General features: G+C 37.5%; 2 protein-coding genes across 2 annotated transcripts; both read right to left on the reverse strand.

Annotated features, from left to right (window-relative positions):
* Nucleotides 1–889: 889 nt before the first annotated feature.
* On the reverse strand, nucleotides 890–12138 carry unc93b1 (unc-93 homolog B1, TLR signaling regulator). Its single transcript, XM_046869843.1, has 13 exons — nucleotides 11936–12138; nucleotides 11238–11348; nucleotides 10525–10666; nucleotides 8939–9092; nucleotides 8329–8490; nucleotides 7418–7547; nucleotides 7199–7292; nucleotides 6600–6724; nucleotides 4619–4801; nucleotides 3963–4242; nucleotides 3561–3679; nucleotides 2880–3002; nucleotides 890–2452 (listed from the first exon to the last, which is right to left on the reverse strand). The coding sequence occupies exons 2-13, from the start codon at nucleotides 11346–11348 to the stop codon at nucleotides 2210–2212; spliced, it is 1866 nt and encodes a 621-aa protein (XP_046725799.1). The 5' UTR covers nucleotides 11936–12138; the 3' UTR covers nucleotides 890–2209.
* A 1098-nt stretch (nucleotides 12139–13236) lies between these two features.
* timm10 (translocase of inner mitochondrial membrane 10 homolog (yeast)) lies at nucleotides 13237–18169 on the reverse strand. The gene is made up of 2 exons (XM_046870213.1): nucleotides 17931–18169; nucleotides 13237–13960 (listed from the first exon to the last, which is right to left on the reverse strand). Exons 1-2 carry the CDS (start codon nucleotides 17999–18001, stop codon nucleotides 13765–13767), a joined length of 267 nt encoding a protein of 88 aa, XP_046726169.1. The 5' UTR covers nucleotides 18002–18169; the 3' UTR covers nucleotides 13237–13764.
* Nucleotides 18170–18476: the final 307 nt, after the last annotated feature.

Below are 18476 nucleotides of genomic sequence, written 5' to 3' on the forward strand. Positions count from 1 at the left end.
TTTGAATGTGTTTTAGGATGCTGTGATGTCAGTTACCAATGTTATGCTTAAAAGTTTAATGACTGATCATTTGGTTTGAAATGCCGCCTACTGTATAACACTAGTGTGCTTCTTAGACAAGGATCTGTTAATCACATTGACATATCTATCATCCATTACACAGATATTCATGCACACATGAATGTCTGTGTAATAATGTGCAATATGTACCCGGTATATAAATAATGGCTTTATATGGTAGTAGCTTCTTCCTCTTTTCACTTCATGTTTCGAAAGTGTAGAATCTAAATTTATCTTAGAGAAACATGTTTGGCTTCTGTGGATGGAAAAAAGTCACGATTTAAATGCTGTAATGACACACTGCAGTCATTGTGTGCTACAGCTTTTTAAATAGTTGAATAATATATATTAAATTAAGTTGTGTTGTAATTATAAGTTTTTGTTTTGCTCATTAACATCAGATAACACATGATTCCTAGACATATAAAATCTTATCGATTTAGAGCCATATATATATATATATATATATATATATATATATATATATATATATATATATATATATATATATATAGGGCTCTAAATCGATGATTTTTAAAATTGAGATTAATCGTCTTGTGTAAACACGTGATTAATCGCAAATTAATTGCACATTTATATCTGTTCTAAATTTAAATTTATACTTTTAGTTTACAGTTATAGATTTTAATTCTCTAACCAACATTGGCAGGGACAAATATAGATGTTCATGCATAAAGACAACATTTTCTAGTAAAGTTATTATGGTGTTTCAAATTAAGCAAATGATAAGGACAACAAATTGGCTTTTTTCCCCCCTCTTTTTTTTTTAAACAAGTTAACTGACTGCAATAAAACACAGACAATAACATACCAGAGGCAAGTCCTATATTTTCAGCAAATACAAAGCAAACCCGCCAATATAGCATGCCAAAAGCAGAGCCATACAAACATCATCCTAGGGGTGGGCTCTCAGAGTCTGTTTAAGGAGGTGGTGCACATACTTATAAAAATATGAACAGTTGGGCCAGTTCACAAGCACTTATACATCGTGACTTATAACTGCCATACTTGACAGATGGATACGTGCAAGCGCCGCTGGAGGAGAGGCCTGTCAGTGACTAACAAATGTATATTCACCTCACATTTGCTTTCTTGTCCAAAGCTAAACACATTATCAGTACGTAGGACAGTAAGTAAGTAAATTTGTGTGGAAATGGATACAGGAGTAACTGTGTCCACCTAAAATTAAAAAAAAACAATAAAAACAATTATTTATTTTATTATTATTTTTATTTAAATATATATTGTATATATAGTAAAGTACCAAAGGTTTAGATACAACTGCACATAGAAAGCAATGTTTTCTACTATTTTTGTGGAATATTTTTGAAAAATAAAACATTATGAAATAATACAGAAATTTGCAGTGATCTGCTTTTCTTTCAGATCATTTAGTCATAAACTTATCCATATTTTCTATTTCTAACCATATTCTAGGTGAAATTTCAGATGAAAGTTGTTTCAACAAGATTTTTCTTGTTGGCTGCTTCTTCTGTTTTCAAGGTTTTTTGTTTTTTCATAATAAAATTACATTTGTACATGAGATTAGACTTTGTTACTATTTACTTAAAATTGTATATACACATTTATTTTTTATTTTTTTAAAAGTCTTAAAGCTCTAAGACTGAAAGTATTCAGTCTGAGGTGTCTAAACTGTTCCCTGGACATGTATAAAATCAAACAAAACAAAAAACCAAGTGACCAAAAGAAGTTTTCAGAGCAGATGAGGAAATCACAGTGTCCTTGTAAAATAAAAATAAAAAATATGACAAGCCTGCTTGACAAAAAGCAGTAAGAAAACCTTGAAAAGGAAATGAGTGAAAAGCAGGAGGCAAAAACCACAAGCATATGACATTGACCTGTTACTACAATGAAAGAGCACCTGGTCTTACTGGGTTGTGTCCATTTCCTTTTTTATTTTCACTTCGCTATTTTGAACTGAATTACTTGAGAAATTTTCTGTTTTTCCTTTTATAAAAGTACCTACTAAAACAACTTTCATAATCTCTCCTCAAACCTACATACATCACCTGCAATTGAAAGTCTTGCAACATTCATTCCTTCATTGTTTCCCTAACGGGTAAAGAGTGGAGATTTGTTTCATGTTCAGTCAGACCGCAGCATTATATCACATGGCCTGGGCGTACTCCTCCCTCTCGCCTGCCTGCTCATAGGCAGCATCATCACGCCTCCTTCTGCGACCACAAGCCCTGTTCCTCTCAGGCCCTGGTGAATGAGAGCCCAGCGATCCAACATCCTCATCCCCTTCCTCTTCAATCTCCTTCTCATCGTCCATCTCCCCCTCTATGTCACTCTTTTCCAAATCGGACTCATCAGAGTTTTCCTCCTCGAGGTAACGATAGCCTTTGACCTACATAGAAAGGATGTGTCTAAAGTCAGTGTGAGGAACTGAAACCAGCAAACATGTGACACTGGTAACAAGTAATGAAGTATATTAACCTCCAAACTATTACCAATCTTCACTTCAACATCAGAGGAATTAGCAGTAATAAAACCTGCAACACTGCCTCTAATAAAATTACTGCTCATGTCCTTTAAACGTTTTTTTAAATCTCAATTATATACATGTAGTAATACTAAGGACTATGTCCTTTAATTCATGATCTGACAGGTATCATTTGTACCTTTTCTTCTGAGCATAAATGACCTATTTAGTGTTTTTAACGCAAAACAGCATTAAAGACGTTACAACTATATGTATACATTATGACTCACACAAATAGCTCAGTGTTAAATAACAGGTGTGTATGTGGTTTTTATTTGTGAGTGTGGCTTGCCTTATGCCGTGGACGGGGAATCCGTGGCAACCGGAAGGGAATTTTCTTTTCTAGGCGACGCTCCATCTGGAAATAACAGAAGCCTGCTACCAGCAGAGTAACCAATAGGATGGCGAGTTTGGCCTAAAGATTAACGTCCAGATTGGTATAGAAAGAGATAAAGATGAAGAGGAGGAAAAAGGAAAATAAATAATTTATTACTGTAATTAATAGTAACATTTAACACTCAATTTGCAATGTATTTACACCTAAAGGAAAGCATGCTGTCAATTAATCAAATGTCCACAGATCTTTGCAATAGGATTACATAGAAGCATGAGTGTATCAACATGTTTATATCGAGATGAGTGGAGTTTACTCTTGACTCAATATTTTATCATATTTGATGACTATTCTTGGCTTTTTTAATCACTCAAAGTATGATTAAATAATCTAATATTAGATATCAGTGTTTGCGCCTGTGGTGCTTTGAATCATGCGCTTTAGCTTCATATGTTTTACTGTTGTACTGCATGTTGTAATGGCATATTGATGAATTGATCATCTCACAGTGTTTATATTAAGCACTAAAGGAGCAGTTGTAGTTTAATGTTCAGATATTTGTAGTTCATTTCACAATTTGCATAATATATATGATAAATATTAAGCACCCCCCCCAAACACACATAAACAAATCTTTACCCTCATAGGCAAAGCAGACCAGAGGTACACGATGAAAATGGCGATGGCCTGCCACCAGTGATAAATGGTATAGACAAAGTCTAAGCGCTCCTTATCCTCATACAGCATACCAAGCAGAGCTACACACAACACACAAATACACACAGAGGAAAAAAAAGTCATTGATGAAATTTCACTAAACCCAGAATAAAAATCACTTACATGTATTGTCACATATTTGTTTTTGTAGTTTAAAGCTAGCAAATAATAAACATCTTGCACACAAATAATTTCCATAATAATGGATTAATATCAAGATCCTGAGTGAGATCATTCTTCATTTATATGCATATCCAGAACAAAAAAACAAACAAGCTAACACTGGACACAAAGACTTTGTCTGTATGGATGTGTGCTACTCACTGCTTAACCCCGTCTTGTTGAGAGCAGAACCCAGGCCCCAGAGAGCAACCAGCACTAGAAGCTGGGGCAGCTGTTCAGGGGTTCTCGGTTTCGAGGACCAGCACATGAGAGCCACAAGAAGGATCAGATGAACCGCTGCTCCCCCAAGCAGCATGACGGCCCGAGGAAAACGCGGCTGGAGGAGTATTAGTGACAAAGATGAACACACAGAGGACGACAGGCCGTAGATCATCACCAGCAGCCACAGTTTCTCAATCCCCACTGCACACACACCATATGACTGAAAGAGAAAACATTCAGAATGTAGTATATTTATTTATAAAAAACATTTGTCCAAAGCTGATCTTTAAATACCATTAGAGTATGCAGTCAAGCGCGTTCTTACATTACACTAGGGACGAGTTTCTGTAATCACTTATAGCAGCTATATACTGTTATTCAATTACTACACATTTTTACTCTCTAAAAGTTGATACAGCAAAAAAATTACAAATAATAGCTCAGTGTAGTTTTGTCCTGAGACTTTCCGGTGTGAGAATAGCATAAATGAATTCGAAACGTTTAGTGATTAAACAAATTCGTTGATTTCTCCTGCTCTCACAGCGTGCCATATCTGGTGGGCAGACACCCGCGATCGTTTGTTTCGTATTGCTCACCAGTATGAGTCCTTTGATGGCAAAGAGCACCTCAAAGCCGGAGTAGACGAAGAAAGGGCAGAGCAGGCGCAGGCGGTAGTCACGCAGGTGTTTGAAGGGCAGCTGGAAGATGTTGCCCCAGCCGATGCTGCGCAGGTCAATCTCTTCTGTGGGCCGATACGCAGCGCCACACACAACCAGGAACTAAGAGACAGGAACCCGTTGTCATGTTACAAGTGACGAGACAACAATCGGCACCTCTTATGCTTTAAACCCATTAATTTAAAAGTGGAACGTGTTTAAAGATCTGTTCTGTTCAATTTGCCGAAGGTTGTTTATATGCAGAACATTACATCATTTTTTTCATTTTCTTCTTTTTACTTGGTCACCTGCCAGCTGCCACCCACCAGGCAGCTATCTTCTTTTTTAAGTCAACCTCCACATATTTCCAAACTACTGCTCCTGCTGTCTAATAGGGCAGTGTAACAAACTCAGAAGAAAATGCTGCCTGTCCTCTTTGACATACACGACCACACAGAATAGGCTAGGGTCAAGGTAATGACAGAAACTGTGTGCGGTCCCTCTAACCCAAAAACATACAGCTAATTTAATTCCATTGGCTCTCAGTGGCAGGTTTCTTACAATTTCTTAAAGATTTACAATCTCTTAAGACATTTTTCTGTTGTGAAAAAAAAGGCTCCCCTCAGCAGCCATATCTTTACCTTGCAACTTATTTTGCCTACACACTAACCCTTTAAACTAAAGAGAATTTGTTCACTTACATTCCTCACTCTTGTAATATGCAAAATTGAATAAATGTTGTTATTATTTAATTTTAAAGTATATGTAGTTATTGTCTAGTATGCATTATTATCTTAACTTTTTTAATTAAGTCCAAAATGTAAAACAATTGAATGCAGAAAACATATCTGCCCTCAGCCTGGCCACAGTAAAAACAGCCTTGACAGGACAGGATTGAGCATAAATACACACTATATGAAGGTCATGGTCTTGCAAGAATCAGTTTCTAAAACACTAAATGCAGACACTATAGCCCTCTTTTGGGGAGCAGAGTTTCTCATGGCAACCAGGTTTTTGAAATGTTCACCTTTTGTAACCTCTGGATGCCACTCACCACTCTCAAAAAACACTACCATTCACAGGAACGTAATGTTTTGCTGTACAATATTCACTATATGGACAAAGGCTTGTGGACACCTCACTGTAAGATCTGTAATTGCTTTTTGAACATCCCTTTTCATATTTAGTCCTAAACTGCTTTTATAATGCCTCTACTCTGTTAGGAAGATGTTCTACTAGATTTTAGTGTGCTTGTGGAGATTTTGAACTCATTCAAACACAGGGGCATTAGAAAAGTCAGGTTTTGATGTAGCGTGTTCAGTCCTAGGATGCAATCAGTGTTTCAATTTATTCTAAATGTGTCCAATAGGGCTGAGGACTGAGCTCTAAGTAGGCCACTCAGGATCTTCCACTCCACACCATGTAAACCATATGTTAATGGAGTTTGATTAGTGCACAGAAACATTAACATGCGTGAACAGAGGTTTGGGTCTCCTAGCTGATGTAAAGGGAAAATCTATGACACCCTATACAATTGTGTGACTCCAACTTTGTGGTAACAGTTTAAAAGCCACACATGGCTGAAAAGGTCACGTGTCCCAGTACTTTTGTCCATATAGTACATTTTGTAAAAGTTGTTTCCACCTGCAGATAAGGCAAAATAAATTCAATTCTTTCTCTGTGGACTTTAATTGACAAAATAGCCTCATCATCTACTTATTTAAAGTAAAACAATTTGAAGTCGGAAATAAATGACTTGGGCATTATTTTCTCTGTTGACCACAAGCCGTTATCAACAGGTCTTAAAATCTCATCTAGTGTGTCTAAACTTTTGTACAAGTTAAAATGTATACTACGTATCCATGACGTTGGTGTGAAATTAAACTTATGATGTGCATGTGAGAGTCTCAGATGGTCTTACTATGATCATTGCAATGAAGGCGGCTGCCATTAGAACACTCTCTACTATAATAAGGTTTGTAGAGCGAGGCAATTTGAGCAGCACCGTCTTATTAAAACCATCGATCACCCCGCTGCTGTCCGCTCCTGAACAAAACGAGAGAAAGAAACAAAGACATAGAGTAATGATTGTATTCTTACTGAACACTTTATTAGTCACACCTACGTCATTAGTTTATGCTGTAGGTGTGTTTATAGAGAGCATTTTTCATGCATAATTTATGTTAAACTGTCTCCCAGTTCTTTATCAGTACCACTTATTTTGATTACAGAAGCAAATATTTGCTGGACCATTCCCCAACACAGCATTGACACTTCTATGTTTCTAAAATCCAGCACTGATGCTGCACCTGGACCACAGGGCCAAGCGCTACACACACCTTACAGTGTGCTGAGAAAAATACACCACCCAAATAATATCTGCTCCGTTGTATTTCTGTGGTTTTCCATTATGATTGTTGGTAAAGTGTGCTGACAAATTGGCACAAAGCAACCTATATTGTAGAGGGTAACTAGTAGATTATATACAGTATTTTATTAAAGATTAAGAGTTATATTTACCACAGTGTTTGACATTGAAGAGTGTGTGATTGTAGTCATTGAGAAAACTGTTGAGGAAGAAGACCATGGGGAATTCCGCAAACATGAAACTCAGCTGCAGAAAGGAGACACACACACACACACACACACACACACACAAATAAAGTTAAAGCACCTGCAAGCTTGTGTGAAGATCATGACTCATATAGACTGGCAGAAAATCCTAAAATCTGCACTCACATGGAAGAAGATGTAGAAAATTGACTGAAAGATGATGACATAATGATGGCAAGCTCCCTTTGGCACTCGCTTCTGCTCCTGCACATGCTCCTCTTTATAGTTCACATATTCATAGTATTGCTGGGCCATCCTATAGCACATCACATACACACATAACACAAACAGCAATTATATAGCTATCTTAGTCTTTCCTATACTAAGCAAAATAACTGTCCTATTACTTCTGCTTTATTTATTATTTATCAGGCTGCTTACAGTAAATCAATTCACTTTTAAAGGAGCCCACTTTATTTACTGTATCATCCAGAGCTGTAGTATTTATGTGATTAGCATCAGCAATAAATTTGCCACATTCTGAGAAAAATACATTTACTTGAACATCAATTATATAAAAGTATAAAAACAGAGCCTAATTAAATTCTTCATTAAATGCTTTTTCTAAACTTGGTTCTCAAAAGTATTTTTCCAAACAGAAATCTCATTTAGTTTCTTAAAGCAAACATGGAAGTGCATTAATGTCCTCCTGAAGCCCCATAAATATAGCCAAACCTTTGGCCAAGCATAAATAATGGCAATGATATTCGTTTCACTGTATTGCTCCATTCTTGCATATTCTAAATATTTATTTATGGAACTCAACAACAAGCCCTATGATTATCACAACAAATGAGTTAATGAGTTTAGCGGTTTATTTCCGTTTTCATCAGGGAAATATGTCAAAATTCTTGCTCTTGATAATATTTCATACACTATATATACAGAGAGGGAAAAGAAACTTCTCTTCCATTCTCTTTAGAAAAAAAAATCAATAAAAGCTCGTCCATTCTTTTGTTTTGTTCCTGACACTTACATGAATAATTTATCGACTCAGTAATACAATTCAGTCAATAATAAACCTCCAGCTGCTTCACCTTGTGATGTAATTTCCCAAAGATGCCCAAAGAGGGACTATGGCAACACCAATTGCAACAGCTGATGGTACCAGGGTGTAGTACCGCTCCCAGTAATTGGTTGAGACGAAGAGTGCGTAGATTCCTGAGGCAAGGAACATCATCCATTTGGTTCCCAGAAATCTGAAAGAGAGAGAGAGAGAGAGAGAGAGAGAGAGAGAGAGAGAGTGTGAAAGTCTTCCTAATACAGAATGCAGAAAGTATTATGAGGGGAAAAAAAAAAAAACTAAACAAAAAAATAGAAAAGGCTAAATTAAACTGATGTCACTACCTGTACTTCTAAATGTGCTACACTTGTATGCAAAACCCATCTGTTTTTGAGTTGCTAATTACACGAAATGTTCCAAACAGAAACTCTGATCTATTTTTTTATAGTCTACGAAAAACAGCTAAATATACAAGCACTGAATATTCAGCAAGTCAAAGGCGATAATCAATTTATCACAGCTCCAGCAGCACCAGGAAGATGAGACATGTACAGCACATTAAAAGACAGAATGCCAGAAGGCGAGACAGCCGGAATGACTGACCAAGTGACAGACAAAAAAAAAAAAAAAAAAGTTCAGCTTACCGGATGAGTACAGGTGTGTAGAGCAAGCCTACGATGGGAGTGACGTTGATGCCCATCAACACCCTGCTGTCAATATCCTGCAGGCTCAGACTGCCATATTTCACTTCTCTGTAGGTTTCATCATAGTGCAGAATCAGCTGCATCTGCAGCAGACCTGTGAAACACCATGCAAACCAAATCACATTACATTAAAAGAATTGTCAGTTATTTTGGCTGAAGTTTGCAGTTTCTTTGTCCAGACCGTAAAGATGTCTGTGGTCTAGTTTATTCTTTAGTGCCAGACGTGTCAAAGTTTGTCCAGTGAGCTGATTTGAACAAAGCTCTCATTGTGTGAGAATAATAAAAAAATCAGTAATCGAACCTTTAAATAGAATACTTTCAAGGTTCATGCTAAAACTGGATATCAAAACATATGCATATACATTACATTACATATACTGTGTTTGTATTTCTTTGTCACTTCTTGTTTAATCTCTTGCGATTTGTAAACCAAGTATTAATATTAATCAATAGTACTAATAAATTTGTATTAAATAATACTAGCCTGAACAAAGAAATTAATTATATAATTATATAATTCTGAAATTATAATATATAATGTATTAGAAATCAGGAGGAGTCTTTTCTAACTAACTAGGCACAAACACAAAATAATTATTCTGTGAATGACTATAAGAAGAACTTATGTAAGAAGGAGAAATGGATAGAAGGTAACAGTAGACTGCCTCGTACACAATCAAACATGGAGGTGGAAGCTTAATGGTTGTTTTGGAGCGGGGAAGGTTGGAGTCTTAATTTGGGGTGAAAGGAACCGAACCAACATGGCTACCATTCCATACTTCAACTCCATGCAATTCTGTCTGGACTTTGGGCTAATTGAAATCAATTTCATCATCAATAAGAGAGCAAACATTCGGCTGGAGTTTAACTTTCATGGAATGGTCTGCCTAGTCGGCGTACCTAAATCCTCTGGGGTGAACTGGATCACAAGGTCAGAAAAAAATCTCCAACTAGTAAGGAACACCATTAGCAATTTTTTCCAAGTGGCATGGCAAAGTATTTTAGTTGAATATTGGGAGAAACTAACTGTCCAGAGTGTGTAAAGTGTTTATTCATGCCAAGGGCACATGAATGCATCTCTCAAAAACAAAAAAAGACAAGGTGTTTTTCCAAACTTGATGCTTGACAGGCACTGTAGGTACATTTAATGTTATGGAACCACTGCCAGACAAAGTACCTGTTATGACTTATGTTATAGCACTTATAAACACTATGCATTCCCTCACAAGCTCCTTTTCACTCTCTAAATGTCAATAGCTGATAATAATAATAAAATAAAAAACACAGATTCCAGAAAGTGTTATAAAGTTGAAATAAAGGTATACATAATGCTTAAATAAACATCACAATATCAACAATTGTGGCATTTCTCAGTAAAACCCTTTATAATGTGTTTATTGTTAGCCTTAGACTAAATATATATAAGTTTAAATAATGACAGTACAGAAAACTAATTAACACCTTCTGACCAATCAGAATGGAGCATTTAACAGCGCTGTGATCGGCAGTAGGAAGGAGAAACGAACCCAAATAAACGCTGTAGACGACCATGCCTCCAAAACTGGCCCCAAGCACATTCTTCACCACACCCAGCCTCTTCCTCCTGTAATACTTTCTTTCTTCCTCTTCCTCATCATAATCTGGATGAGGACCTAGAAATTCTTCTACCTGACAGAGAAACAGAGAACAAAATATTGGCAAAAGGCTCATAAGATAAAAATATTTTGGTGAACCTGCATCAGTAATCTTTGCTCTACTTGACAAACATCAATCCTCTATTACCTTACCTTGAATACTTGCACATATGGGATATCTTATATTTTCTGACTTTTAAGGCACTTGTTGCTTGGACAGTTCAAAACAAATGTTTCAAGTTAGTTTTAGCAAAGGGTAGAATTAATAACTAATACGCAGTTAATACAACACTGGTGCTGCTCAATGTAGACGAAACAGCATGGAGCTTTAAAAGAATACTGGACGTATTAAAGTCAAAATGATATACTGTTGATGTAGAATGACTGGCATGACTGGTGTGCATTCTTTCAACAAAAATAAATCACATCTGTTCAACAGAACTCCTACAGGTTCTCATCTCGTTATCACACACCACCCTAAAACATAGGCATGTGTCTGTTTATCATGCCCCATGATATACCCAGTTATATACCCGAATTGCCCGCAGTGTTCCCAGCACTCTGGATCCATTGCAACAGTGACCTAAGATGACACAAGGCCCTACCTGACCCTGAATGTTCCCCTCTGGTCCTGGGAGCTGTACTTCATTCTCATGGTCAGCTTCTTGTAAGTCTGCCTCTCTGTACACGTTGTCATCTGCCATCACTGCTGCCATCTGGCGGCCAAAATACATAAAACACATTTCAATCAGTTGATTTTATATAAATAACAAAAAGACATCAACAACACGGTTACTGTCAACATCTGGACTATAAAAATTACTTAATCAGTAGCAGATAATAATAAATTCAGGGGGATCACGATGTTTAGGATTTGAACAATGTAAATGTTAAAAGAGCAAGGCTGAAAATAACACTTTCTACTACTTTTCAGATTAGACATTACATTTCATTAGGTGTTTCTAAACATTTGCAAGACTCATGTATGATCTCATTGCAGGTTTATTCTATGATTAGGTAAATATCCACAACGTGTTTACGGCCAATCAATATGCAAACTAATCAGAGTACAAAACTGCTATTATAGATCATTATTTCACACTAATTCTCCCAGTGTTATTAAACCTGCAGTTGTATTTGAAGATGAACCTTTGGAAAAACCAAAAAGACTAATAAGTAAATATTAACAATAGCAACTTATCAAAAATTGCTACCACTACTACTAACTGTGGATGATTATTTACAGTAAAGTGAAATATAATCACCTGCTTCATTATTAAACAAATATTGCACAACAACTCACCTATACTGTGATCTTGTGACTCCTGTAACAGAGAGACAATGGGAGAGATAATACTCATGTATTAACTGTACCTACTTTCAAGTCTAAACTAACCCTGGTCATTGTAGGTACATCCCCTTTTTATCTGCAAACACTAAACCCGAATTAAATCAGAGAAGGAGAAACGAGAAAGTTGCTCTCTTTCACTTCCCTTTATGGCTCAAGAACTCTTAAAGGTACAGCGCCTTAATTTACTAACAACGACCCGGATGTAGATGCGGTCCAATAGAAACGTGAGATTGTTTTGGGGGAAAAGTCTCATATGATCCAGTCTGAATTTAGTTTTGGCAAAAAAAACACAGTACTTTAAAAAACCATTAGACAACTTTTTTTATATTCTTTTATGATTTTTATTAATTTTTTATGCTCACAGAGAGGTGATCTCATATTATCTCACATTATCTCATCCTCATGGCACCTGTTAGTTGGTGAGATGTTATTAGGCAGCAAGTAAACATTTTGTCCTTAAAGTCGATGTGTTTGAAGCAGGAAAAATGGGCAAGGGTACGGATTTGTTTAAGGGCCAAATTGTGATGGATAGACGACTGGGTCAGAGCATCTCCAAAACTGCAGCTGTTGAAGGATGTTCCTGGTCTGAAGTGGTCAGTATCTATGAAAAGTGCTCCTGAAGGAACAGTAGGATTACTGATGTGTGTGGGGAGTGAAGGCTATCCCTTGTGGTCCGATCCAAGGGACGAGCTTCTGTAGCTCAAATTGCAGAAGAAGCTAAATCTGTTCGTTCTTGATGGTTCTGGACTGTTTTGGCACCAAAACGAGGAACCAGCACAATATTAGGCAGGTGGTCATAATGGTATGCCTGCTGGGTGTATGTACACACAGTTGAAGTACTTGGTGCAAATACATTTATTTCAATGAATTTCATCGAACACAATGACGTTGCATGTGTTAACCTTATTAATCTTATTAAAAAGTGCATTTTTTGCCTATATGTAAGATATTTATGGTATTTTAAAGACAAACATTTCAAACAAAATTGCTAAAATCCTAAGATTTTACTCACTTAAAAAAAAAAAAAAATTATTTCAGGGCAATAATGCAAACTACAATTCCATCTCTTCTGACATGCAAAATTCTGTGTGTAAACTTTAAAACCTTTTGTGATAGGAATATTAAATGTTTTACACTTTAGGTATTTATGTCCTATAAAAATTCTAAGAAATCAATTATCAAATTATCAAAGATTAAATGTAAAATGACACGATTACATTTTTTTATTTCAAAATAAAAATGTAAGACACAGAAAGATGCATAAGATATTTAATTATGCAGCAAATGTAAGTCTTCTTCCAACATAAACAATAAAACATAATTGCATGTGTTTTGTACAGGGTCAGTACAAAGTGTTAACAAAATATAAAAAGACAAAAAAAAAAGATCCCCACAGGTGAATATCAACTGAAGAACCCAAACAAATGTAAAGTTCATCATGCACAACCTGGTCCTGGTTTTAAGACAAAACACAAATGGAGAAACAACTTTATCTTGTTACACTATTGATTACCGAATCCAACAATAATTCTGCAATTTGACAAGCAACCTGCGGGCAAATCAAATCTGGGTCATTTTATTATTCCAATCACAACTTCACACTCTGGAGAGAGAGACAGAGAGAGATTTAACTGAAGACGGCTGAAGTGTCTTCTCTCACACACATTATTGTACTCAAGCACCGCTTCATTCTGATGTCTGTAATAAGTCGGTGCATTTCCTGTCCTCTTTCCGGTCCAGCCCAGGCCGCACTGTGTTGCTCTTTGAGAGTCCTTGTAGCTTTAGCCTGTGCCAGTGGCTGCTTTCCTCATCATCTCCTCGTCCTGTACGGAGAGCTCAGTCAGTTTACGACCTAGTCTCTCGTGCAAGTCAAGGTACTTGGCCACACAGCGATCCAAACACACTGCCTCGCCTTTGGACAGTTCTGCTTCCTTGTAGTGAGGAGGAACACACTTCTTGTGGCATGCGTTAGTCATTCTGCAGGCGGAAAGAAATATTTGCAGAATTTACACAAAACATACTAACACATTTTCTTTAAAGGCTTTAAATGCTAAACACTAATAGTTATTTCATGTAGGCAGAGAAAAAGGAATCCTGTCTCTGAGTGTCCGGGATGCCATTGAAACCTGCTTTTTCAGCATTTTATGTCAAATAAGTATTTAAATTAAAGCGTTTTTTGCTCACTCAAGCGTCAACTCTTTAAAGCCCTGCCATCATCTGATGTCTCAAAGACACCTGCCTTGCAAAGCTAAATAAACATTTATCTAGGACAGCATGAATAATGATGTTATTACTGTACAAACACCGGTATCCCAGCAACCAAAACCAAAGGTCTGCTAGATAACAACAAAAAAAAAACAACAGTTAATAAGAAGCAGTATGAATCGCACACAGTGTGTAGTGTATGAAAGCTCAATATCAAAGAAAACAATACTTTTATAGCAGCGCTGAAAGCCTCTGAGCTACTGCCTACAAGGTTATCCGTAGCCACTGGACCTTTATCCCTCTCTGCTCAAAAAAACAACATATCAGCTCTGTGCTCTGACCCTAGAGTTCCAAACAATTAGAAAATGTGAAAAGCATTTCATTTTAATGAACTTCTCAGACGACTTCTTTAAAAAAAAAAAAATAATAATAATTTTTACTTTTCTCCATCAATTACCGTAACAGAAAATAAAAGCGAATATAATACCACTTATGCTGTAAATTATTTTTGTAATAAAAGCACATGCACATTTGTAGACCAAGCGAAAAGAATTGGCACAAATATTTGTTAGAAATAAATGATATATTTATATAAGTATATCTCTGGTATATAATTCTCATTAAAATGTTTGTTATGAGGGACTTTATTGATGTAGCCTAATAATCTGTCGAGCACTTTTAACATTGGAAATTATCACAATAGATTTGACACAAATTTCTTTGGGTTGTATTAGATTATGTAATAATTTATAGCATAAGACATCTGCATTGTAGTAACTAGATAAACCAGCTAATAGGCTTTTAAACTTGTGCTGCACGATTAATCGTATCGCAATCGCGGTGTCTGCTTGTGCGATCAGATGACGGCAAATGTAGTGATTTAATGAAATAAGTAAGTGCATGTGTGGACACACTTTCTGAGAACAGTTTCAGCACCGCTAACAAAACAAAAGGCAGTGGACGTGTGGAGTGTGGTCACGTGACCAGATGAAGATGGATGTCGAGCAGATCGACACTGAACTTTCTTCTTCTTCCGGCTGCTCCAATTAGGGGTCACCACAGCGGATCATTCATCTCCATACCACTCTGTTCTCTACATCTGCCTCTTTCAAACCTGCATGTCTTCCCTCACCACATCCATAAACCTCCTCCTTGGTCTTCCTTTTTTCCTCCTTCCTGGTGGCGCCATCCTCGGCATTCTCCTACCGATATACCCCATGTCCCTCCTCTGCACATGTCTAAACCTCATCTGCACATGTCCAAACCATCTTAATCTCACCTCCCTCACCTCAAAAACACCTCCTGTCTTTTACTCAATGCCACTGTCTCTAAACCATACATCATCTCAGGTCTCACCTCAGTCCTATAAACTTTCCCTTTCTCTCTCACAGATACTCTTCTATCACAAATCACTCCTGCCACTCTTCTCCACCCACTCCACCCTGCCTGCACTTTTTTCTTTACTTCTCTAACACACTCTTCATTACTTTGCACTGTTGACCCCAGGTACCTGAACTCCTCCACCTTCTCCACCTCTTCTCTCTGCAACCGCACCACTGCACTGCCCTCCCTCTCATTCACACACATGTACTCTGTCTTACTCCTACTGACTTTTATTCCCCTTATCTTCAGCACATACCTCCACCTCTCCAGGCTCTTCTCAACCCGCTCACTACTCTCACTACAAATCACAATACCAGATTGACACTGAACTGGTAGCCAGAAACTGCTACCTCTGTTATATGGCAATATATTTAAGATCACCAACACTGAGCAGAGAGAGGAACTGTGTAACATTCGCTAAATTAAAAGTTGCTGGCAATATGACAAAATCTTCAGCAGATCTCACTGGTTCCTGGTTGGAAGAAAAAGACGACAGGTGATGGTTCAACAGACAGAGCTTTCTTTTACTTTTTATTCACTTTTGCTCCGCTGCTTTCCTCGTACTCACGCCGGGACACACACTCACTCGCAATAACACACATCGTTCCTCAACGCCAATGCGTAACCCGCACACACTCGCGGATTGGTGGGCCTTTACCTGGCAACCTTCGCTTTGCCACACACATTCCCATACACGCCGTCAGCTCTGTAAACAGGGCCGTTTCTAGCCTTTTGAAACCCTGGGCAAAATTCCTATCGTCTCTTCTGATTGGCTGACAGTAGTTTGAGAAGCTCGGTCTCTATACAGTTAGACATTGTCTCTATAGTCTCTATAGTTAGACATTAGCCACGTTTACATGTACACCTTTTTGTCATTCCGATTAAAAGATTTGGTGGACTGTTTACATGAGACGTCTAATCCGATATGGTGTTTACACATATACTTTTTACATTTTTGGGAGAAAGGTTTAACCCACCCCCTCAAACCGATTACAATTTCATTTGGTTTGGGCATTTTTATTCCGATTGAGGTGTTTATATGGAGCATTGTCATTCAGATTGGACTTTTTAAACCGATTACAATGCTCCATGTAAACACACCTATTGATGGATTGGTGTACTGGGAAATTCCCAGGATTCTTGAAAACAGGGTCCACAACCCTGAGCAAGATAAAAATGTAGGTGAATGATTTCTTCACCAGACACTCGGGTTAGCATTTTGTTATCCAAGTTGCCCAACCTGGTTTTTAGACTGATTGTCCATTTAACCCCTGATCTGGTGAAGTAGTACGATTGTAGGATTTTTTTTATTAATATTTTGAATCACTCTGCAAGTTGAATTAATGTATAAAATGTCAGAAAATGTACAGAACATCAAATGTTCAGATCAAATAGTGGAGAAAAAAAAATCACCTTGTATTTTGCAGTTCTGAAAGAAATATTAGATAGAAACGAGTTTAATAAATGGATCGCGCATGTAGGACGTTTTGGAGACAAGGTGAGTGAGGCGAGATTGAGATGGTTTGGACATGTGCAGAGGAGGGACATGGGGTATATCTGTAGGAGAATGCTGAGGATGGAGCCACCAGGAAGGAGAAAAAGAGGAAGGGCAAGGAGGAGGTTTATGGATCTGGTGATGGAAGACATGCAGGTAGTTGGTTTGAAAGAGGTAGATGTCGAGGACAGGGGGGTATGGAGACGGATGATCCGCTGTGGTGACCCCTAATAGGAGAAGCCAAAAGAAGAAGAAGTGTTACATGTTACATGAGACAGAATGATCAAGTGTATATATACACTGTTGGTCTACCGGGACTGAAGTACATCACTCCTGGTGTAGGTATTCAGTATACAGTGTATATGGGGGTCCATCTGCTTAAGTAACCTTGAACATTCTGAAAGTTGAGTTTTTTTTTTTTAAGTAAACATTCATAAATAGATTCTATGTATTTAATGTACATTTTCGTGCAATTGCATTATATGTAGTCATGTGTACCAAACTACTGTTGTGTGTTACACTTAGGAATGGCAACTAAACCCTGCTTAAGATATATAATGGTTTATTAAAAGGCCATTGTGTTAATCCAACATCCTGCACAGAACAGGGTTTTTGGAGAATATACAGCTACAGAATAGCACTTTCTATGAATTAGTGATAAATGTCATGTGTTCCAGCAGAGAAATGTTCTAGCTAGGATCTTCATAACCTTTTCCATTATACCCCAATAAATTCTCTGAGATATTTCTCGCTTTTACAGAAATAACCATTAAATAAGACGTAGACGTTTCGTTTTTAACGTAAAACCAGTGACAGCATGAAGGACTTTTATGCAACGATTCCATTAGCATGGTAGCAAATTACCGGTTGTACATGTCTGCCATCATTTCCACCTCGAGTTCGGCCGCCAGTTGCTGAGCTTTCATCGGGTCCATCTTTGCTTTTCAGCCCGTTTCCTAACCTCTACCGGGCTTCGGTTAAACCCACCAAAGCAACAGCAAAGTTTAACCTTCAGTCAAAGGAGAGAGGCAGAAGAACACGTGGGGTCTGTCGCTCCCTGATCGCGTCCTATCTAACCAAGGCAGGCTGCGCATGCGTAAGATCGTGCGCTTGCGCAGTGCCGACATGGGCCACCGCAAGTCTTCAGTGCTGTTTTTTTTTACTACGCTTCATACATTAGGTGCATTGTAAGACAATATGTAAACTATTTGGCCAAAAATATGAACATCATGGGTCACCATGGCCATTAATATGAAGTTGGGCCCCATATGTGGTTATTACAGTGTCCACTCTTCTAGCAAGGCTTTCCAAGATTTTGGAGTGAAAGGATTTGTGCCCATTCAGTAAAAATTAAATTTGTGAGGTCTGACACTCATGTTGAGTTCTTCTTTTTTTCGGCTTCTCGCATTA

This window comes from Silurus meridionalis, chromosome 2 (assembly GCF_014805685.1).
Source record: "Silurus meridionalis isolate SWU-2019-XX chromosome 2, ASM1480568v1, whole genome shotgun sequence".
NCBI lineage: Eukaryota > Metazoa > Chordata > Actinopteri > Siluriformes > Siluridae > Silurus > Silurus meridionalis.